The 24,859-nt window shown below is 28.5% G+C and overlaps 1 protein-coding gene across 2 annotated transcripts in view; it reads left to right on the top strand.

Moving 5' to 3' along the window:
* The window catches only part of LOC111633295 (kinesin heavy chain-like), a 48,938-nt gene that overhangs the window by 16,094 nt on the left and 7,985 nt on the right, over window positions 1–24,859 (top strand). For both annotated transcript variants that reach the window (XM_023377832.1, XM_023377831.1), the window contains exons 4-14: window positions 3,991–4,115; window positions 4,688–4,792; window positions 12,438–12,586; window positions 12,744–12,892; window positions 13,024–13,283; window positions 14,613–14,819; window positions 14,897–15,046; window positions 20,601–20,708; window positions 20,785–20,880; window positions 20,954–21,071; window positions 23,374–23,548. In XM_023377832.1, coding sequence (XP_023233600.1) covers window positions 3,991–4,115; window positions 4,688–4,792; window positions 12,438–12,586; window positions 12,744–12,892; window positions 13,024–13,283; window positions 14,613–14,819; window positions 14,897–15,046; window positions 20,601–20,708; window positions 20,785–20,880; window positions 20,954–21,071; window positions 23,374–23,548 — 1,642 coding nt within the window. The remainder of the gene's footprint in view (window positions 1–3,990; window positions 4,116–4,687; window positions 4,793–12,437; window positions 12,587–12,743; window positions 12,893–13,023; window positions 13,284–14,612; window positions 14,820–14,896; window positions 15,047–20,600; window positions 20,709–20,784; window positions 20,881–20,953; window positions 21,072–23,373; window positions 23,549–24,859) is intronic.

Here is a 24,859-nt window from a genome sequence, read left to right as displayed (position 1 = left end):
TTTTTGAATTTTTTAAAAATGATTGCTGCCCCATAAGTTTAGTTTTCAAAGATGCCAGTTTTTCTTGCCTAATTTCGTTGGTAAATAACTCAAACTTGTCTTTATGATTTGTTTCATAGTGTCTTTTCACATTAAATTCTTTACAACCAGCAATAATCTTATTTCAAATCAAACGAAGTGGTTTACTATTCCATTCAATAATAAAATACCAAATTTTCCACTTTGGCTGGAAAAATCAGCACTACCTATCAACTTTTTTTTTTACTGGCATTATTTATTGAAAACTTTTTACTATTGCAGTTTATTTGACCGAACTTGCTCACCAATAAGAAAACACAACAAAGTCTCTAATTATGGAAGTGTATTGAATACTGAATAATGTTGCAAGATGATTTTAGCTTTTATGGACAAAAATTTTCTGAAAAGTAGACCAAAAGTATCCAAATCAAAAAATTCATTTTTTAATACCCAAGATTTGACAACAAAATAAAAAAAAACAACATTTGTACTTTTCCAGCAAAAATAAATAATCTTGTTTAGACGGACTTTGAAGTTCAAAAGATGAAATTGAGAAAATATAATGTAAACAAGAAATTAAACACAAAAATAAATCAAATAAAATTAATATCTCTAAGTAATATGAATAAATAAATAAATAAAAATAATAATAATTATGTTTATTAAAGAAAATGTGATATTTTTAAATACAAAATATCACATTTTCTTTAGTATCAACATAATAAAAAATAAACAAATAGCATTATTGAATTAATGTCGGGGCTGCAACTAATTGCCTCGAAGGCCAGTCATGGCCCGTGGGCCATATCTTTGACATCACTAGTTTAAATGAACTGTTTCTAATACCTTCTGATCACAATAGTATTTTTTAATACTAAAACACACAATTTCTTGTCAAGTTAGTTTCATGTGATTAATTTTACTTTCAAAATTAAAGTAAAAAACAGATAATGAAAGTTTTTTAAAAATTATTTTAAGATTATCAACTTTCTTTGAAATCATAATATATATGTAATGAACCTCAAAAAAGTTATTCCAATAATCCAATTTAACAAATTAGATTAATTTATCATCACTCTATAGCAGGGCTTCTTAATCTTTTTCCATTCTTGACCCCTTTTTGTCCAAGAACATTTTACATGACCCAAGTATATACATATATATAGCTGCATAAAATAAATATACAAATAAAACATTATATGAAAATAAATCAAAGAAATTTAATTTTAACTTTTTTTTTGTGATAACTCAGGATGTATTTTCTTCATAATTGAAGTTTAGACTATTTACAAAAATTAAATTAAATGTTCAAGTCTATCTTTTAATCCCTTATACACCACCACAGAAGTAACAGTTTTAAATTGCTTTGAAGAAAACACTTCTTAAACAAGGTAAAAAATTGGTAGAAAACTCCACAATGTTAAAAGAGATAAAGTGCCAGCCTTTTCTTGTAGGTTCTGATACTTTTACATTAAAAACACAAAGAATTCTTCATACCATATTACCAATTTTTTACCTTGTTTAAGAAGTGTTTGCTTCAAAGCAATTTAAAGCTGTTACTTCTGTGGTGGTGTATAAGGGATTAAAAGATAGACTCGAAAATTTAATTTAATTTTTGTAAATAGTCTAAACTTCAATTATGAAATTAATTCCAACTGTTAGTTGTTATACTTAATTTTGCCACTTATTGCCATTTATTAGGACAAAAACAAATTTGCATGCTAATAAGATGCATGTGCTTATTTATTTTTGCATAAAGAGTTAAATCTTAGCTGAAAATTTGATACAGTAGGATTCAACACATTTTCAAAATTTTTCAAAGTTGATTGATATTTTGATTTTACAATCATCAATGATGAAAATACAAAAGGATATAAGAAATATAGCAACAAGCATAATGAATAGATTATATAATAATGAGAATTTAATTAACACTGTTCTGCCCACTTCAACACACAATCTTAAGTACAGATTCTGTCTCAGGAATTGGAAGAATCAATTCTACAAAGCATGGTGCCAATCAAAACAATGGAGAGCTAGCTCATTATCTCAGGAAATAAATATTTATGAAGCCTCTTGTAAAATTGCTAAAAACTGCTATATTTTGCATAAAATCAACATCAACACAAAATGAAGAGAGCTTCATTTCTGGAATTTTTGTATCAGATCAAAGGACCTGTTTATCTGATAAATCTTAACTTGTTTGTGTGTATTGAAAAATTATATTAATGAAAATTTTTATTAAATGTATAAACACATAGATTAATTTTTAATATACTTGTCTCTCATTTACTTTTACTTAAATTTTTAATCTTGTATTTTCTAGTCTTACTTTGTGTAGTTTCTTCTGCATTGTTTTTTCTAATTAATTCAAGTCCTTTATACATAATGAAATTTTTTTTAAATTTCAAGATTCTTGAGTAATTTTTTTTTTTTACTAATTCAGGAATTCCCAATTCTTGAGAATCCAGAAAGTTTGGGAAAACATAATCCTTAGCCACAATATACAACTTAAGGATGTATAGATTTTATAATTTTATGCTGAGGAATGATATCAAGAAGATTTTATTAAAATATCTATTTTTGGTAATTAAACTATTATATAAAAGCAGAAAACTTTGGTGGCACTTTGCATTGCATATGGCATCATGTGAAGTAAAGTTTGAAAAACATACAGCAACAAGTTGCATAACTTTCTCATCAACAGCATTAAACATTTCATTGGTACCATCTGTTATGATATTTTATTAAAAACTTTTTGCCATTTTATAATAATTAATTATATAAAAAGCTTAATTGGTAAGGAAGAGTTTTATAAAAATTGTAAATGCTAATCAAAAGTAAAATTTTAAGTTCACTCTATTCAGGATATAATATAAAACTCCTTTTATTTCTCCATTCCCTTGACATTTAACCATCAAAATTTAATAGTATCAATTCCCTAATACACAAATCTCCAACAGAAGACACAGGAGTTATTAAGCTTCAAAGTGGGTGAACAAAATTGAATCCTCCTCCACTCACAAACATAAGCATCAATATATGCAAAAATATTTTGGTGTTTTTTCTGTTTCTTGATGATTCAAGATCCTGAGTCCAAAAATAAAAAATCTTGAGAGGTCATTTTTTGACCAATTGTCATATTTTCCTTCTGTTATATATAACAGCATGGAAAGTAAAAAGTAAATGGTAGTAGAATGAGACTGAATAGGAGAATAGATTTAATTGGTAAGTAGTAACAGCTAGAAAATATATATGAATGCTTTATTTCTCTGTTATGCATTCATAATTTTAATTAAATATTTTAAATTAAAATGGTTTTCATAATTATTTTTGCTAACCAGTATTGGAGAATCTGACAGAGGAACATTTCAGGTTGAAGTGACATCCTTCATGAACAGTTGCCAAAGTTTTTTTGACCCCCCCAAATTCTGATACATGACCCCATATGGGGTTACAACCCATAGTTAAAAAGTCCTGCTCTATAGCATGATAGTGATTTCTATATCATTTATACTATGTGTATAAATCATCGTTTCTTGTGATTAATTTCTGATTTCTAATTATTTCACAAGTTGAAATTATTAGAAAATTAGTAAGAAAGGAGGAGAAATATTATTTTATACATTTTATATTTATAATGATAAATTACATTGTAAAAATTCACTTATCCTTTTAATGTTGACAGTATTGAATAAACATTAATTAAAACAAGTTAATGTTTTGATTATCAAGTAATGAAAAATTGCCAACTGGATGTATTTAAAGAATGAATAACACAACCTTTTTAAATATTCAGCACGAGATTTGTAATAAAGTAACATTTTTAAGCTAATTCTCTTTATTGGGTTTATTAAAATTTTTGTTTGAGTTTTTACTAAATTATTAAAAAACATAAAAAAAAATTTTAACATTGTTATATTTTAATATGTAATAATATTTATTGATATATTGATTTTATTTTAACTGTAGATATGAATGAACATAGCTCTCGAAGTCATAGTGTATTTTTAATTAATGTTAAACAAGAACATTTAGAAAACGAAAAGAAATTAAGTGGAAAGTTGTATTTAGTTGATTTAGCAGGAAGTGAAAAAGTAAGTTTTTTAAAAATTATGTATAAAAAAATAAGTTCTATTTTATCATTAATTTTATTTACTCATTCATTATGTACTTTTTACTTTTCTTTATCTTCATATTTTTTTCTTTATGTTGCGGATTGCACTCATGCAATGCAATGCAATGCAATCAGCAACATAAAGAAAAAAATATGAACTACTTATAGAGGAACTTTTAAATGGTGAATTTTCTTTTCTAAGTTTTCATAAAATGTTTTGTTAATAAAATTTTTATTAAATGCAACATCATTTTGTTATTGTATGCCTTGTACAGTACATGCCTTAATATGCACACAAATCTTCAGCAGTTGTCAAATAAAAATAAATTATATTTAAAACTTATAATAATTAAAATATACATATCAGAAACATTTTAATAATTATTTATGTGAAAATACAAGTTATAAGATGTTTTATTTTGATAGATTTTTAATTAATTCGTTAATTAAATAGTTTCCTGTTTTTTTTATTTTAATGAGATAAAATTTTCTATTACTCTTCAATTATCATATGAATTGGAAAAAAATAATAAAATTAACATTTTATTATAGGTAAGTAAGACAGGAGCAGAAGGAATGGTTCTCGATGAAGCAAAAAATATCAATAAATCATTATCTGCATTAGGAAATGTGATCTCAGCTCTTGCAGATGGAAATGTAAATTTTTTATATACTTAATAATTTTTGTTTTGTGACAAATGAGTGTATATACAGGATGTCAAAAAATGGTGCTTCCTTTGTTTTTACAAAAAATGCAACTTAAAATGTGTTGATTTTATCTTGCACATTGATTTGTATCTGGTTTAGATTTTAATATCAAAAAGGTACGTATACAAAGTAGAGTAAAAAATAAACTTTATTTTTCCTAAAAGTTTTAGTATACAACATACAGACATGTTTACATTACACCCATCTTCAAAATAAACTCCTCCCAGAACTATACATTTATACTAATATCCATATCACTTGTAAAAGTCCTAGAAATCATTCTTTGTGATGTCTTAAAGGGCTTTTGTCATAGCAACTTTTACATGTGATGCTGATTATAGTTTATGACCCTTCAATTTTTCCATTTTAGAGAAAAGATGAGAATATTATTTTGAAAAATTCTAAACTCTCACTAGTAAAAATGGGAAGTAGCATGTGAATTTATTCTCACTCTATTTCTGTTCATTTCAATGGAATTGTTTGTATTCTATTGTGGTTTGCAGTTCAGTGATTTTTATCACAAAATACCAATGCAATCTTACAAGCTTATTTTTAAGTTTATTATAGTAGGTTCATTCCCTTGTTTATTTTCATGGTTATACATGATTTATAGTTCAGATAAAAGTTTTTATAGTATTGTTATACAAATGCATTTGTTGTGTTGCTATTACAAATGTATTTTTTAATGATTTCAGTACAGTAGAGCATCGATTATCCGACTCCCGATTAACAGTCACATCAGTTAACCGACCGTTCTAGTCGGCAAATTTCAAATGTCCGCTAGTGATGTGGCACTACAATATTTGGCTATGTCTTGGCTACTTTAATATTATTTTTGTTAAATTTTTGTGTGTTTTAGCTGGCAACACCAGCTTGACCATTGAAGGGAAGCCAGTATTTAAACAAAACTTAATTTTCTAATTATGAGTGGTTGTTTGTTTTGTGAGCAATAAAATAATTTTAAAATAATTTTTAACAATACAATAGCAACAATTATTATTTTTTAAAAAATTTGTTAGGCTTAACATCGATGAAAATTCAACCGCAAAGTTGGTTAATAGCAATATACTAATTACATGGGATATACTAATATACTATACTAATAATGTATTTTTTTCGTTCTTTTCGGTTATCGGATTTTTTCAGTTATCCGACCAACCTGAGTCCCCCATTGAGTTGGATAATCGATGCTTTATCATAAATATTTTAGAGTTTATAGTGTTTAACATCATGCTAAAATAATGGTTTATAGGTAAATAAGTTTTTTGCTTTGTTTTAGTGTCTTTGGGAAATTGGTTGGTGTTACTTTAATTGTGACTGGGAACAAATTAGAAAATTTTCCATAAGAAATAATAATAAAAAAAAAAAACTTCCTGATATATGAATTGTTTTCAGGAACACACGACATTTGGATAATGGGGTGTGCCTGTATATAATTTTATTTATTTTACTATGAAATCATTTTGATATTCTATTAGTTAAAATTTATAAAAACTATTATCACATTATTTGTTAAATAAGACTTAAATTCAATGTTTTAGGTCACATTTTATGATTGACAAGTAGATTGGGAATGTGAAATATATTTTTCTGTTTGGAAATTAATTGGTAAATGAGATAACTAAAGTTTCTCTTTCTCTAACTCAGTGTTTTTCAACCTGTAGGTCGCAACCCCCAGGGAGGTCTCAAAGCCTTACACGGGGGGTCGCGGGTAAAAGAAAAAGACAAGTGTTTGTAGGTCCTACACTACAATAAAAAAAACTACAATTTCAGTGAGAAGGCTGTACCTGTTTATTTTACAGTGTAATTGGTTTTTCAATCGAATATTTAGGTCTCAACAGANTCAACCTATGCAGGAGCTGTCAAACATTACATCACAACTAGTATTTTTCAATAATTTCAAACCCAGTTAAAAGGCAGGATAAATGTCTTAATTTTGTTATGTTTGTACAGATATTTGTGATTTAAATGTGACAAATCTCTGTCCCATTTTCATTTGACTCTCCCTAATAATAATATGTCTATATCTATACTAATATATAAAGCAAGAATGTTTGTTTGCTGGAGATAATCTTGGAATCTACTGAACCAATTTTTAAGAGTCTTTTGTTATTGGAAAGCTTATTTCTTACAGATGAACATAAGCTATATACTATTTTCATATTAAAGAAGGAAAATGCAGAAGAAAGATGTTTTTACCAATGTTTGACTGGCATTATCATAGTGTCATTTGTCTGCTCCATTCAGGGTTGATTCCCTTTGCCACTTAGTGTGCATTTTTAAACTTATTATCTTATCTAATCAGTTTTGGTTTGATTTGTGTAGTTCAGGTAGTTGTGTACAGTAGACCCCCTATAACGGAGATTCCTATAACGCGGCAAAAAAATTGCGACAATATTCATATAAAGACGCTAAAAGGGATGCGTAAAATGCAGTAAAACATCATCGCCAACTCGTCGTCACAGACGAGCAGCTGAACTACTTTCTGCCATCCAGCGCCACGCTACGGAGAGTTTAGGCGAGTAAGTTGAGTTTACTATCGTCTGTACTGTATGTAAATTAGGTACCGTAAGTCTAATACAGCACTGTAATTTTATACATTTCTTATTCAACGACCATAAAAATTATTTCTATTAATGATGTCTCCAAAGTTCAACAAATTTTTCGCAGAAAAATAGCATCAGAAATCGCGGCCGCCGTTTGGTGCACTGCTCCTTACCGGTAATGCTTATGCGGGGCCGGTCTGTACTTTTAATGTACAATATTAAAATGAATGAATGAATGAATGGTGCGCTGCTCCGTGACGAAAACAAGCTTAAGCAATGGCAACATCGAACGGTGCACACTCGGTAAGTAATCCTACAATTTTTTGTTTATAGCATAGTTTATACGGATTATTCCCAAAAAATTATATGTGTTTTGGAAATGTTAAGTCAAATTAGTCTAGATCGATTAATTTTATGGAAGAAAACCTTTCAAACAGCCATAGTCCCTAAACTTCACACATGTCGGGCTGCGATTGGCTCATGTATTTAAGGATTCTTACAACACGAAATTCGTATAACGAGGAACGTATCTACTGTATTATAGGGGGGGTCTACTGTATATGCTTTGTTTATATTGTCTTGGTCATTTGTTACTTATAATAATACTCTTATGTTATCAGATACAACTATAAGAAGTGAATTTACTTCTTTTAGTTAAACTTTTGTGCACAGGCCTGTAGGCCTATTTTTGTGTGTTCATTGTTTTAGTATTAATCATACCTTACCATTAATTAAAAATAAGAATTAGTCTTATGTTATAAGATATCTGCCTATATAAATTGGATTCTTTCGGTTACTTTTCAGGTGTACACATGTGCAAGTGAGCCTTATTGATAAAATGCCCAAAAGAAAGTCACAATTGTAATAAAATACATCCTTGTAATGATTCCTCACTTCTTCCTACTGATTTCATCTCATCAACAAACTTCAAAATCCTTTGATTGATCTGGACCAAATTCTGCATAGTTTGGTGCCCTAAAAGAAACATGGACTACCATAAAACTTTGCCCTCTGTCTCTAAACTTCCAAACCTTTGAGCAGTCTGGACAAATTTTTCATAGTTACTCACTAAAATCCTCCAAAAAATTTACACTACTTTAAAACTGGAACCCTCAATTCAAACCCTCTAACTGATTTGCACTAAATTTTGCATTGTTACTCTCTGCTTCTCTGCAGGAAATACAGTATAATCTCTGAATAGCAGACACCATTGGGACTGAGGGGTTTGTTCATTATTTAGAGGTATTCACTATTCAGAGGTACATGCTAGCGGCTATACTGTATCTTAACCTGGTCATCATATAGTGACGAATACAATGGATTACAAAAACATCAAATTTGCATTGGGAATTAAATTTACCAAAAAGTATGTGTAGTATATATAATTAAAATATGTATAATTTTTTAGCTGTAAAAATCTTGTTCAAATGTCAAGTTATGAAGGCAATTTGCTATCCACTTTAAGGGTGGAAAATATATTCAGAATTGTTACATTTATGCCGTCATTTATGATCTAAGCAACTAACAAAAATCAATACAGGGATTTGTCTGCTTTGTAGTTATTGAGTATGTGTAATTTTTTGAAAATTTTTGCTTTTTTTTCAGTAATTGATTTATTAAAAACTAGCTTACCCGTCGCGCATTGCTGCAATCTCAGAAGAAATGAAATGCAAGCAAACTCGTAATGATAAAATTAAATTTTCATTTTATCGTTTTTATTGAAACTTATTATTATTATTATTCATTTTCATCAGGAAAATATTTCAAAGTGTTGTTTCAATTCTATTTATTTATTGGAGTGCTCGTGGATACACAATATTTTTTGTTTTTCCGTCTGGTGCGTACACGAATAAATCGGAAGGTTTTTCGACGCGTGAGCCGGCCACATACAGTTGTCCATGCGAGAAGCACGGATTCTCCAAATTTAGCCCACACACTTGCAGCGATTGTCAAAAGCGCGATATTCCCCATTTATATATATATTTTTAAATCCTTTATAATTTTAATTATTTAATTGCTCCTTCCTCTCTTCCTTGGCATGTTGTGAAATTTCTGATAGTTGGATAATAAACCGTTTTATTGTAATTTGTCTTTTTAAATTATTTTGAGTCGATATTAAAATTTGGAAAAGGGGGGATACCTAGATCGGTAAAATACGCGAATTTCTTCCTACAACTTCGGTTGTTGTTCGGGGTACAGTTAAGGTTTTAGAAGTTCGAGCGAATACATAATTAGCAAAAAAAAAAGTTGAAATAAAGTGATTAAACAAAAATTATTACAAATATCGTAAATAACAAATGCATATATAGAGATATTTTTTGAAAGGGGGAAATGGTCTTCACAATTTGAAATCGATCTAACACACTGTGCGCGAATGCTCGTGTAAACGCGCGCCATCTATCGTAGGATAAATGTACTTCGCGGGAGTGTATTAAAAAATTAAAAAAACTTTCCAAAGTTTTATGGCAATCGTACTATGCCACAAACCTTTGCCAGAGTATATTAAACAACTTCCCAAAGTTTCACGGCAATCGGATAAACGGTGTGGTAACGCATGAAGGACATAGGACACACACACAGACATACATTCATTTTTATATATATAGATTACATTTTAGCCACCACAAAGCTGTTAAAACAGTTATGACAACATTGATTGTTTGGTGAAAGTTCAAGGGTCGTGTTACGAAGGCTATTTGCCACCCACTTTAAATTGTAGGAAGATATTTGGTTTTCTTGCATTTATGATGTCATTTATGATCATAAGTTTCTTTTTTTTTTTATTACTACTATACTACAGTTCTTGTCGAATGAATGAATAACTTTGGAAAAGTTTATAGTTTTTTGTTGCCATAAGCATAATTCTAACAATAACACAGAAGTTTAATAACATTAATATGTATGACAATAAATAGTGTTTGACAACTTAACCAGATCAAACTCTCTAACACAAAGAATATTGTTTGACTTTTTATAACCTGTCCTCCTCTCCTATTCTTATTTTAAACTAGTCTTTATTTGATGCCTATGGTCAAAGTTCATCATCTGAAAGATTATTTGAACTAATTTTTTGTTTTCATTTTAAAACATTTTATATGTAATTAATTCTTTCAGAATATAGAAAGTGGGTCATTGCATTTTCGTAAGGTTATTTATAGACGACAGCATCCATTATTTAGTGTGTCTACTTTTAGAGGTAAATATAATAGATATCCTATTTGAAGGGTCTGGAGATTGTAAAAATGTCCATTAAGTGGAGGTGTCCGCTATTTGGAAGTGTCTGTTAATGGAGGTTTCAATGTATATTCTATTTTATTATAAGGATAACTTAGTCCTCTCCCAGAATCCCTGGCAATGCTGGACATTCTTTGCTAATTTAATTATATATACATATATACAAACATAGATGAATATTTACAAGACAACAATTCATGATATTACTATGTTGAATATATAATCTAATTTTTTATCAGATTTCTTAGAAATAATAGAAAACGTTATTGCCAATCAAAAAATTTATTTTTATCTTTATTAAAAAAATATAATGCTAATTAAAAGTATTCTGTAAAAGAAAATAATTAGTTGATTGGTTGCTTTAGTTTGTGTGCAAGAGCCATTTTGGTAAGCTGCACTATACCAAAATGCAAATAAATAAAATAAATACATGCATACATAAGAAATAACAATATAAATTGTTGCAAAATATAAGATTATTATTATACTTTTTATTACATAAGACAAATATATACATTGTTGTTGTCTTTTACATTATTCAACAAAATACTATACACAAATTAGTTTGAATATATTTGAGATTTAGAAAGTCAAGTTTTATAACCAGGTTTGGCCTATGGCCCAAGATACTGGTAAATTGCATTATTGCCAGAATGTAGTATAATAATATGGAACTTGCAGAATTTTAACAATATATGTTTAATGCTTATAGCACAATCACAGATTTTATATACTGGTTGATTCTCACACTTCAAAGAGTATTGATGAGTCAGACAGCTATATCCAATTTGTAATCACTCCAGATATCCTATCATAAATTTCATCCGGTGTCCAATTTTCTATTAGTAATTTAATCTCATAGTTTATTGTAGATTTTGTCATTCCACATACTTTGCCATTTATCTTTGTCTTTTCTTGATTTACCAGGTTCAAGGCAAAGCCTTTAATGAGTATTGCATACTCAGAAAGGAAAATAATAGAAAATTTTTTAAAAAGTTAGAAAATGTTTCCACATTTAATTGAGTTTATATTATAAAATTTTAATAATAAAAAAATTGAAACTTCAAATTTTATACTGTCAATTTTTTTAATTTTTAGAATNTTGTTAACGTTTTAGGTAGGACCTATTGTAAAAAAAAAACAAGGAAGATGTGACCAGTAAGATCAACTTGGTCATTTGGTCAGGACATTTTTATCATATTTTTGTAATACATATCATTTAAATGCACAGAGCAATTTATTTTTGAATTAAATATAATGGGTCTTGCAGTTTCAAATTAATGCATTTAATGTAATATTAATGTGTGTGATGGGTGCAATACAATCTAGTAATTTGAAATTTGGTAATTTTATTAAAAGCTCTAAATTCTCTGAAAGTAGATCATTTTCATTTATAAAAAAATCAGTAAAATTTAACAGAAAAGATTAATAATCTCTTCTATATATTAATCATTATAGTTTTATAATTTCAGTTAATGATACATTTCATCAAATACTGATAAATTATTAATATATTATTGGACTGCAATTTGAAAAAATTGTAGACTTATAAATTCTCACTGCCATCCATCTGTCTGTCCTTCTTTAATCTCATTAAATTATTACCTGATGCATTGTTTGTCATCTTTTATTACTGCATTCTTCTTAAATTAGAAATACTTAAAAACTGAAGCAAAGACAGAAAAACTTTTAGTTATTATGTCTTTCATTTTAATATATGGAATTCCATTTTTATATTGACATCTTGTATGTTTTTGTCACAGAATTATTAATTTGATACATTATTATTTATATTGTCTTTAAAATCTTGTTAGAAATCACACATTCCTTATCGAGACAGCAAACTCACTCGTATTCTACAAGAAAGTTTAGGTGGAAATTCTCGTACAACAATTATTATCTGTTGTTCACCAGCTTCTTATAATGAATGTGAAACAAAATCAACATTAGAATTTGGCAGAAGGTAATTTTCCTATATTTTTGTAATGATCTATATTGCAGTAGATTGGAATGAGAATAAGAATTAACCTCATATGTACAATAAATAGTTAGATATAATTTAATAGATTATTGTATTTCCTATTAACAATTTTAATATAAAATTAATTTTTATATTTTAGAGCTAAAACAATTAAGAATACTGTGATTGTTAATGAAGAACTTACAGCTGAAGAATGGAAGAGACGATATGAGAGAGAAAAAGAAAAAGTTTCCAAATTGAAAGGACAGCTTAATAGTGCTGAACTTGAACTTAACAGATGGAGAAATGGTAGACAAAAATTTTTGTTTAATAAATAAAATTATTGCATGTTTATTATTGCTTGAATATCAAATAATTCATTAGCAAACATTAATATATACTTAATAAAACATTAAAAAATATAACTAATCTATTAATAGGTGAGACAGTACCACAAGATGAGCAGTTAGCTTCAGCAGATTTAACAACTAGCACTTTAAGCTTGTCTGATGTTCCTCCTCCCACTGTTCCTGTTCCTACCATTCCAATTTCATCAGATCCTTTAAGCAATGATGAAAGAGTGAAATTTGAAGAAGAAAGATTATCCTTATATGCTCAATTGGATGAAAAAGATGATGAAATTGATCGGCAGAGTCAATTAATAGAAAAACTTAAAGAACAAATGCTTGAACAGGAAGAAGTAAATTATTATTATTACTCCATCTTGTCTAACAGTTTTCATAAACAGAATTATAATTGTTTTCTAAATGATTGTCTGTGCTTAGGATTTTTGCATACACAGTAACTTTTTAATTTAAATTTTAAGAGATTTTGAAAAAAAATTAAATTATTCAATATGAATAAACTTCAACTTGGGATTCCTTGACATATCATCATTATTCAAAGTTGTAATGATCATTCATAAAGCATTTATAGTAGACATAGTGGCAAACACAAGGCACATACAGTTGAAACAAAACAAAACAACTATGCTGAGAGTCATACACCCTCGTATTCTCTATAATAAACTTCATAATAGTTTTAAAACATTATATAAATTTTCTCATTTCAGACATTTATTTTTGTTTAGTCATGTTAGAATAAAAAAATGCTGATGGTACGATAGTTTTGAATTTTGTTAACTTCACCCAGATGGTGGTATCATATTAAGATTGAAGACAGTCTGTCTAAATAGTCATCTTTTTATCCACTTCTGTGTTACAAAATACATTTCATGACAATCTGACTTGTCTTTTTATGCTACTTGGTTGCCAAAAATTTTTTAATTTTTTTTAAAATGTGAAAAAATATATATCCAATTAAAAATAATAAAAAAATTTTTTTTTTTAAATCTGAGCAGAGACAGATGTCTTCTTGCTTTATAAAGTTAATTAAAACAAGAAAAGTGTTGTAAAGTGATATTAGAAATCTGGGACAATGATTGTTAACGTTTTAGGTAGGACCTATTGTAAAAAAAAAACAAGGAAGATGTGACCAGTAAGATCAACTTGGTCATTTGGTCAGGACATTTTTATCATATTTTTGTAATACATATCATTTAAATGCACAGAGCAATTTATTTTTGAATTAAATATAATGGGTCTTGCAGTTTCAAATTAATGCATTTAATGTAATATTAATGTGTGTGATGGGTGCAATACAATCTAGTAATTTGAAATTTGGTAATTTTATTAAAAGCTCTAAATTCTCTGAAAGTAGATCATTTTCATTTATAAAAAAATCAGTAAAATTTAACAGAAAAGATTAATAATCTCTTCTATATGTAAAAATAAAATAATCAATTAGGATTTTTTAGTGTTTGTTTAATTTTATGAATCTGATCTAAAATAATAAATAAATTAAGTGTGAACTTGTGTAGTTCTAATATTGCTACAAAACCTTACATTCAATTTGTTAGAGCAAACTCTATATTTATCTGTCAAAATAATTAATTTGAAAAACTATCTTTTAAAAATTGTACACATTTCAGTAAGTGATTTGCTATAAATTTTGTTCTTTTTACTATTAGTTGATTGGTTCAATGAGAAAAGATTATGAGAATGTTCAGCAAGAGATGAGTCGTATCCAACAAGAATATGAATCTGCAAAAGAAGAAGTAAAAGAAGTTTTACAAGCACTTGAAGAATTAGCAGTCAATTATGATCAAAAGTCTCAAGAGGCAGAAAATAAAAGCAAGGAGTATGAATGCCTAAGTGAAGAATTAAGTCAAAGACTGGTATATAAGATATCATTAAGGTTGTTAATTTTCTTAAATAAATTTTTCTAATATCAACGTTATTTAAATATTTACAGAGTCAATTGAATTCTACTCAAAATGAACTTCAACAAATAAAAGATACTAGTTTCCATCAGCGTAAACGTATGACAGAAATGTTGACAAACTTATTAAAAGATTTAGGTGAAGTTGGTATGGTTCTTGGAGGAAATACTACAGATATGAAAGTAAATATTAATTTATAGCATATTTGATGTAAATTATTTGAAAATAGTTTTAATAAGCTGAAATGCTGAAAATTTTATATATATAAAATTATATATAAATAACTTTAATTAGTATATATATACACTGAAAATTTTTGCATTAGTCACTAATAACATGTTTTTACTTTAATATATTGTTATTAGAAGCCAAAAAATTTAAATGTATAATATCAATGATGATTTCTATCAAACTGAATATAAACTTGAATTGCAAATATTATTATTTTAGGCTGTTATAGAAGTAGTATTATAAATTTGTCAGTATATGGATTTATTGGAAAATAGAAATCTGTAGTATTACAAACATTTTTCACAATAAATTTCATATAAACTATTATCCCTGGAAAATGAATTTTCCTCAGTTTTTGGAATTGAAAGTAATTTTGAGAAAGAGAGAGATTTAACTTCTTTTTGAAGAGAAGTGCCACTTTGAGTTAAGCAAAGATGTGCTGATTATTGAGAAAAGATGTTAATTTCAAAGCAGCTGAGAATTTTTTCTTTATTGCTTTGTCATTTATATTATTATTTTATCCATTTTCAATAATTATAATTAATTATATACATTGTTAAGATATCTTTAAAAATTACATTATGATAAAATTTATTCACAACTTTCAAAATACAGTTTTGGATTTACTTTTTTTTTAAGTATATCCAGTATTATTACAGAAAAGACAAAATAATAATATTAACTCTTTTGCCAGTCACCACATTGCTGTGATGAGAGAGCTCAGTAATTCTGATGAACCACAGAGCTATGCCAGCTGGAGAATCTATTCTTGGTAGGATCACCCATGCCAGTTAGGTCTGTGGAGAGAAATGAAGCCAAGAGTGACTGAACCCAATCTGTGGAGATCTAACCATAGTGATAACAATCAAAGTGTAATAATGGCTTGAACATTGCCCAGGATAACAAGGTCCAAACTTGTGAGTTAAGCTGAGGCTCATATTCAAAAAATTTGTCACAGTGTCTCTTGGCTACCATTGGTGAAAGTAGCATTGGTCATTGCAGTAGCCATACTTAGACCATACCAGTTGTGAGAAACTGACTGAACCATTTCTGAGGCAATTTAGTCACAGACCACTAAGGTAAACCATGCTAATGGATGAAATGGACATCAGAAATGAAGGCATTTATCATACGTACTTACTACACTATCACAAAACTCGAAACAGATATGACAGCATGCAGACAACAGTTACATCACTTGCTTTTACAACATTTATTTTCATCTCAGTCACAATATAAAGGGTTGTTGATCAAAAAAGAACAATTATACTTAACAATATTATACTATAAACAACACTAGAACATATCAAACAACAAACTGTAGAACAATTACATCAACTACAATCACATTATCCATTAGGATCATCAAGATACATGCATTGACAATACTGTTCCTACCACCACTATTTTCACTGATGCTGACAACAATATCAACACTTCTTCACTGCCTGAAATAGATTCGGGGTTAATTCATACTCTCTCTCTTCTTTTCCAAGAAGCACCCACTAAATTTACAGGTACTGACCCTGCACAACGGTCATGCATTCCCAAAAGCAACACTTCTAAACTAGTAAGGAAAACACTATATTATGTGAACACTTGCATATTACCAGATTGTGCTAATTCTGTTTCTACACTCTGACGTCCATATGCTAGCCTACACTGGTGCAGTCACAGTAGTGACCTACCATGGACTAAAACTACACTCACAGACAGAAGCACACAAACAAAAATCCTTCAGAAGCCTTCCTGGAAAAGAAGAATAGAAAAAACAAATAAACAATATTAGACTGCAGCTAGGCAGGCGGACATAATATGCTAATAACAAACAATGTCTAAATTAATGAAACAACTAAAAACCTTTTCAAGAAAATTAAAAAACACAATGTCCACATCACAGAGTACATTGACACACTGAAACAAAAACTTGCAGCCAAAGCATGACAACTCAAACAATACAAAATTTGTATGGACAGAAACAACAAAATAAATTATTCACAAACAATGAAAAAATCTTTTACAGGCAAATTAATACCAAATCCACTACTGATTCCCAAAACAATGACATGCCAACTGAAGAAACTCACAAATTATTGGTCTTCTCTTTGGTCTAATTCTGTCATCTACAATGCCAAAGCAGACTGGATCAAAGAGGAGAGCAAAAACATGCAGGACACCTAGTATGCATTGTGTTGAAATAAATACACAAGATATTCATTGCACAATGCAGAAAGCACAAAACTGGACAACACCTGGTGCAGATAACATTCACAATTTCTGGTACAAAAAATTTACTTCCTTGCACCAGGAATTGGCTAAACATTTAACTCATATCATCAACAATCCACAAGACATGCCAAATTTTTTCACACGGCATCACGTACATGAAACCAAAAAACACCACCACCACCAAAGACCCTGCACAGTACAGGTACATTACAATTATATGACTTTCAACACTTTTATGACCTACAAAATTCTTACTTCTTGCATTGAAAACAAAATATACAATCATATTGATGAACAAAACATTCTTACAGAACAACAAAAGTGCTGCTGTAGAAATCACAAAGGATGCAAAGAACAATTGCTCATTGACTCTGTTATCCTATGGCAAGTTCATAAGCAACACAGAAACATACATGTGGCATACATTGATTATAGAAAAGCATTTGATAGTTCCCACACACTTGGCTGCTGCACACACTTTGCATCTACAAAATTCATCCCCAACTGATTAGTTTCCTTGGTTTTACCATGCTTCACTGGAGAACAACTCTTAACCTTCATAACACTCACATAAAAACAAATCAAATATACATAAAGCAAGGAATTTTTCAAGGCGATTCCTTGAGTCTTCTTTGGTTCTGTCTTGCACATAACCATTTATCTAACACATTGAACAAAACACAGTGCTCTCGACTGCGCCAGAAAATCGATTGGCGCCCGCGAAAATTCAAAAATACACAAATGAAGTATATTACCAAGTAACCCAGTGAGAACTGCTTGCCTATCATTTTAGTTCAAAATACAAGAAGTTTTATTCCAAGCAAGCCTCACAAGCCCGCTAGGTTAATTTCTGCTGCTTGCTTGGAATAAAATTTCTCATATTTTATATTAAAATGATAGGCAAGCAATTCTGTAAAAGCACTGGCACTGAACGTTTCGCTTCATGCAGTCTATTTTGCAACTTTTTTAAAATGATGTCAATCCCGAAAATCTCGGGATTAGGAAAACTTAATCCCGAAAATTTTGGGACTGAAAAGTAGTCGGGATCCCAATTTTCGAGATCCCGGGATCAAATCCTCTACCCTGTACTCACGTATTCTTTTGGATTTATACACTGGACAAGCACAGATCTCAAGCAACTCCAAAGGAAAACAAGAATAACATTTACTAAGCATAAACAATATCATCTAAAATCATTCGTAGAAAGACTAACTCTTCCTCATAAAGGTGGCCTTGGTCTGACTAATATAGTTAACCTGCACTGCAAACAATTCCAGCACTGTAGTTCTTCCACAAAAAACAAGAAACATCAAAATTACTGTCTGCCAGAGTTATAGCTTTATGTAATCACACACCTTTAAACTTACACTCTGAGCAGCTGGAAATAGCTCAACATATAAATAATATAGACACCACTAAGCAGTCATGGTCCCAAAAGGCACTTCATGGCAGAGTTAGATCATGCCTATGACCTAACTCTGGACTGTGTTGAAAAAACTGCATCAAACTACTGGATGACTAAGGTGTGTCCGTTTTGAGAGACTGTTATGTATATTATTGTTATTATTATTATATTTCATATTAATAATTAAATATGATAGTCTCTCAGCTTTAAAAAAACTAAAGGATTATAAAAGGAACTAGAAAAAGTTATTAAAAACAAAATAAATGAAAAAGAAAAATTCTCAACTGTTATTAATTATAAACAGTATTGGTATCATTAACATATTCCTATGTTAATGATACCAATCCTATCTGTTGCTAAAGAAGTAACCTTTAGTAAAAAGAGCTAAAAATTATTATTAAATGTTTTCATTTTAAGAACTTTTGTTATTCACTTTTATTCTGAATATTCTACACCAAACGATAACCTAAATATTGGGCTATATTTAGGTGATTGTTGCGATGTTATTAGGTTGTTCAGAAAGTAATTTTGTTTTTTTTTTTTACCACTAGACAGAGTAGTCATATTTTTCCTGCCATTTTCATTCTAAACCGTATTATCATTATATATTTTGACAGCTAGCATTTTAAGGCTTATTTGTAAAAAATTTTGTTTGATTTTGTGCAATTGGTGTATTTTTTTGTGTCCCATCAAATATGGAAGATCGAAAGCAGAATTTTCAGCATATTTTGCTCTTTTATTACCAAAAAGGTAATAATACAGTTCAAGCGAGAAAAAAATTGTGTGATGTGTATGGGGAAGATGTATTGACAGAACGACAGTGCCAAAACTGGTTTACAAAATTTTGTTCTGGCAATTTCAATATTGAAGATGCACCACGTTCTGGATGGCCAGTTGAAGGCAATGAAAACAAAATAAAGGTACTGATTGAAGCAAACTGCCAAATAACAACACATGAAATCACTAAGAGATTAAATCTGTCAAATTGAACTGTTTATGATTACTTGAAACAAATTGATTTTGTTTCAAAGCTTGATATATGAGTTCCACATGTTCTTAAGGAGAGATGCTCTCTGGTGGGATTTTAAGGAAATTTTTTGGAGCTTTTACCAGACAATTTAACAATTGATTCGAAAGTGTACTGCCATCGAGTAAACAAATTGAGTAATATCATTAAACAGAAAACACAGCCAGAATTGATCAACAAAACAGGTGTAGTGTTTTACCACGATAATGTCAAATTTCACACAAGTTTAGTAACTCGTCAGAAACTGTTAACTGTTATAACTTAGATGGGACATGTTATCACACCAACCATATTTGCCAGATTGAGCACACTCAGATTATTACGTGTTCTGGTCTATACAAATTTTTTTTAACTAAGACATTTACTTGAAATGGCAATGTCAAAAATCACTTGGATCAATTTTTTTGTAAGCAACGATCAAAACTTTTATGAATGTGAAATCATACTACTACCAGAAACGATGAAAACAAATATTTGACCAAAATGGTTGAGAAATAATTCAACAAAATATTTATGTATTATAAAAATGTTGTGTTTTTCCACAGAAAAAAACGAAATTACTTTCCGAACAACCCAATATTATATGGATATTCTGCAGAATTTATATTTTCATGTGAAACAATAATTTTGTTGTGTTTTAGCAAAGTTTTAACTTTTTTTTTTCCTGTTATGCTATTTTCTTTTCTTTCTTCTTGATATTAGAATTTTCCTGTTTATTCAGTTTTGAAATAATAAATTTAAGTCTTTTTGCAAAATAAGTTTTTATTTCAAATGAAATTTAGGTAATTTCTTTAGCAATTTTGCTAATTATTTTTTAAACAAATTAAAATAATAAATTTTTCAGAATATGAATCAGGGATCAGGTGATGTAAGTGGTAAAATTGAAGAAGAATTTACAATGGCTCGAATTTTTATTAGCAAAATGAAATCTGAAGTTAAAGGTCTTGCTCAAGTAAGTCATAAATATAATTTTCATATTATTTTATTAACTATTTTCTCTAACATACTTTAATTTGAATTGTTTTTAGAGGTGCCATCAATTGGAATCATTCCAAACTGACTGTAATAAGAAAATTGAGTCAAATGAAAAGGAATTAGCTGAATGTAGATTATTAATTAGTCAGGTAAATTTTTCTTATTTTTGAAATGTAGACTTTTTCATATCAAGTAATACAATAAACAATGTAAAAATTTTAGTATGATGCCAAAATGAAATCTCTACAAGAATACATGAAAGATGTTGAGAATAAAAAACGTACTTTAGAAGAAGCTGTTGATAGTCTTAATGAAGAATGTGCAAAATTGAAAGCAGCTGGTAACTATTTTACTTTTCTATAATTAATTTTTTTTTATTACTCAGTTTTGAATAGCTTTATAAAAATTTTTATTTTAAATATGCTTAAAGCTTTTCTAGTAAAGAAGTTTTAATGCTTTCTTTTATCTTAAAAAAGTTAATAATAGCATAAAGTTTTTTCCAAGATGTTTTTCAATGTTGATATCTAGATATGAAAAGTATAAATGTACTGTACTGTACATATATTTCAATCTTGATGATGTGATATATAATTTTCCTTAAAATTTTATCAAGGTATCTAAAAATCTTCCTGTAAATTTTCTATGAAAATATTCTTTCAATATCTAATAAACAAAATATAATTTAAAAAGTTACTGGACTAGATGCGTGAAATTATAAATAATAAAGAAATTGATGTCCACTTCTTCAAAATAATTCATGGGTGCTGTTTTTTTTATTTCACAGAACATTTTTCATATAGACTTTGTTTCCTTTTACCTTTGTTCTATAAATTGTTTTACCAACTAAAAACTAACTTTTTTGAAGTTTTTCGGGGCTGGTTGCATGAGTTTCAATCTCAAGATTAAGGTTACCTTAATCTACAGAATTATTATTGATACCTTACACAAATATAAATCTTTGGGATAAACTGCTTGCTGTTTATGTTAACTCTAGATTATCAGAGAAACAAGATGGCTGACACCAGTTCTGATTCTGGTATAGATGAAGTTATCCTTATACAAACAGATTGATCCTGTAACATTATGATTATTTTACAAATTCCTAAACAGTTTTGGTTTGATGATTTTACATTTATTGTTAGGCATAAATGAATCATAATAATATTTGACATAATAGTTGGGCATAATTGAATTGTATTTTAAATAGTTTTTTTAACAAAATCTATCATAAAGTGTGGATTTTCAATTACTGTAGACATTTGCTAAATCTATGTTTTTCCTTGACATACTAATTTACTCAATGCTTTGGTTGCTCTTTTTATTTTTCTATTTTGTTTATAATTGCTCTTGGCAATATAGTTGTGCCCCATAAGAGTTTTTCATCTAATTGGTTATTAACTATCTGTTGAATTAAAGTAGTTTGGACATGAGCATAACCTTGTTACCAAAGAAAAGAATTAGCTTATTCTATAAATAGCTGTTCTGGAATTTAAATGGTAACTAATGCAATCAGCTCCTAGATGTATGGAGAAAAATCTGGAATAGATTTTGCAAACTGTTGAGTAATGGATGAAGTAAGAGGATGATAATTTCAGCCATAATTTGTTCCATGAATGTCTTAATAACTTCTGCACAAAAATACGATTATTGCTAGTATTATGGTAACAAATTCAAAATGTACAGTTTCCCTTTTTTTTCTTTTTCTTTCAAAGAGACATTAGCATCACCTTAACATAGTGTAAAATTGTCTCTCCCTTTCTGATTTTTCTGTGGCCGTTGTCTTAATATTATATCCTTTTCATATGTTTCATCATCAGTAATTAAAGTTTTGAAGTTTATCTTCATCTGCTCACTGTATCTAATCTTAAAAAATGAATATTCAAACAATAATCCAAGTCTAAATCTTTAACTTGATGCAGAGTAATTTTTGAGCACTTTAGTGTTTACTTCTTGAAATTTTGTTTGAAAGAATCTAAGTTGATGAGTAACTTGAAAAATCATTATTAAAGGGGATGAGTATTCACTGATAGTGTTTGCATCTCAAAAGCTATTGTTCCCTGGTGCTTTCGATATGTACTATACACATTTCTGTGGTAGTCTTTCCAAGTTCATCAAACAACCTTTTGTGTATTTTTACATAAATTTTATTTATAGTATGAAAATTCTGGCAAAGATGTAGCTGTACGATGATTGTAGACTCCAAATTCTGACAATAGCATAAAGAAAGGTCTGTTTGAGTTAGAGCTATTGTCATTCTAAGGAACTTATTTATCAAAATGTGACCTTCTGTAAATATATAACTTTACAAAATTTTATGCATGTGTGCTGCTAATATTTATAAACCCACAATTCAAAATGCAATTCAGCACTTGCAAGAGAAAAGAAAATCAAGCTTTCTATTTGAACAGTGTTATATTGAATTACAACTTTGTATCTGTACAGTGTAAATGTGCTTTCTGGTATACATGACTTAGTTTTGATTCTAGTATTTAGTTGCATGTCATTGAATCAGTTCAAGTTCTTTTTGAGGACATATTGTAATTATAAAATTTTAGTACAAAATAAGATTCATAATAAACAAATAATTGTGAGTTTTATTTATAAAAAAAATATATTTTATTGAATTTTTATTAATTTTTCAGAGGAAATGCATATTGTATCAACCAGAGAAAAAGAAAAGGAAAAAAATACTGCAGAAAAAATGAAAGAGGCCTTGGAACAACAAATAGAAAAACACAGAGAATCACATCAAAAACAACTTAATCTGTTGAGGGATGAAATATCAGAAAAACAAGCTTTAATTGATCAGTTAAAAGAGTAAGTTTATATTTTCAAAATAATATAAGCTTGAATTATTATAACAGTTCACAAAATATTTAAAGATAATTTTGTGATAGTTACCAGCTTAGCTATCATTAATTCATATCAACAGATATTAGTTATATCTAGTATTTATTGTTTTAAGTTAATCTTTGTGGTAGTCATATGTATAATAATTTAATTTTCTATTCATTATATGATCTTTATAAATAAAAAATAAAGTGAATTCTTATTTTAAAACTATTATATTAATTGCTAAGGAATAAACATCATAAATATTAAATATAGTAGAATCTGCTTATTGCAATCACAGAAATTGTTATATATTTTTGGATGTGCTAATGCTAAGTTAAAGGTTCATTTTCCTGTAACTAACCAAATATTTGTTCTTTGGCTATATTTTAAATCATTTTTCCTCATCTAAACCTTTATGACTTGTTACTTTGGCCCTTGGAATCAAACATTCTTGGTTCATTACTTGATCTGGGTGGCATACAAATAGGCTTGGTCATTGGTTGTCCTGGTGAATGTCTTTGCACCTGAGTTGCAAAAATTTGATGTTATCTCACGTTTCTGCCTTTTTGGCATTCATGCATCATTTTTCCATTATAGTTTCTATCAATTATGGGGATCCAAATGGCATTGTTATAGCTTTTTTAGTTTTTTTGAACTGAGATGCTAAACTGTTAAATTATTTCTGCTAAAAATGACAAAACTGGAAAACGAGATGAAACAAAAACACTAACAGAAAATGTTTTTGGTTAAATGAAAATGCATCTTAATATATATTTATAAAACTCTGTGTATTTAATCAGATTTGGTTATAACTAGCTTAAAAATGTATTTCCTGAAGCTGTCATTTTTGAACTATTGATCTCAGTATGTAGTTGATAATGCACAATTGTTATCAATCTTACCATGCTTTAAACATTAATGGTTTTAAAGTATTGTATTACAAGCAAATAATTGCTTGTAATATGCTCTTAAAATAAAATGACAATAATTTAAATTATTGTATTAAGAGCTAGCATAAGATTGAAGTAAAAAAGATATACTGTAAAAAAATAATAATAATTCATATAGTTTTGTTTGCCTGTTAAATTATATCTTCTTAATTGTTCTAAAATCCTTTTAATGTCAGTCAATAAAACTAGAATTACTACATCATATGTATTTATTCTGTTTAATGTTATCAGTTAGTTATTGTCTCTATTTCAAAGTGATTACGATAAATGAAATATATTTTATGAAGAAAAATTTTGGCATGATATTAGCAAGAGCAAAACAGAATTACAAAACTTGATGCTA

This window comes from Centruroides sculpturatus, unplaced genomic scaffold (genome assembly GCF_000671375.1).
Source record: "Centruroides sculpturatus isolate CEXI.00-Female unplaced genomic scaffold, Cexi_2.0 scaffold721, whole genome shotgun sequence".
NCBI classification, from domain to species: Eukaryota; Metazoa; Arthropoda; class Arachnida; order Scorpiones; family Buthidae; genus Centruroides; species Centruroides sculpturatus.
The sequence above is the reverse complement of the archived record's forward strand: the minus strand, read 5'-3'. Positions and strand labels throughout refer to the sequence as shown.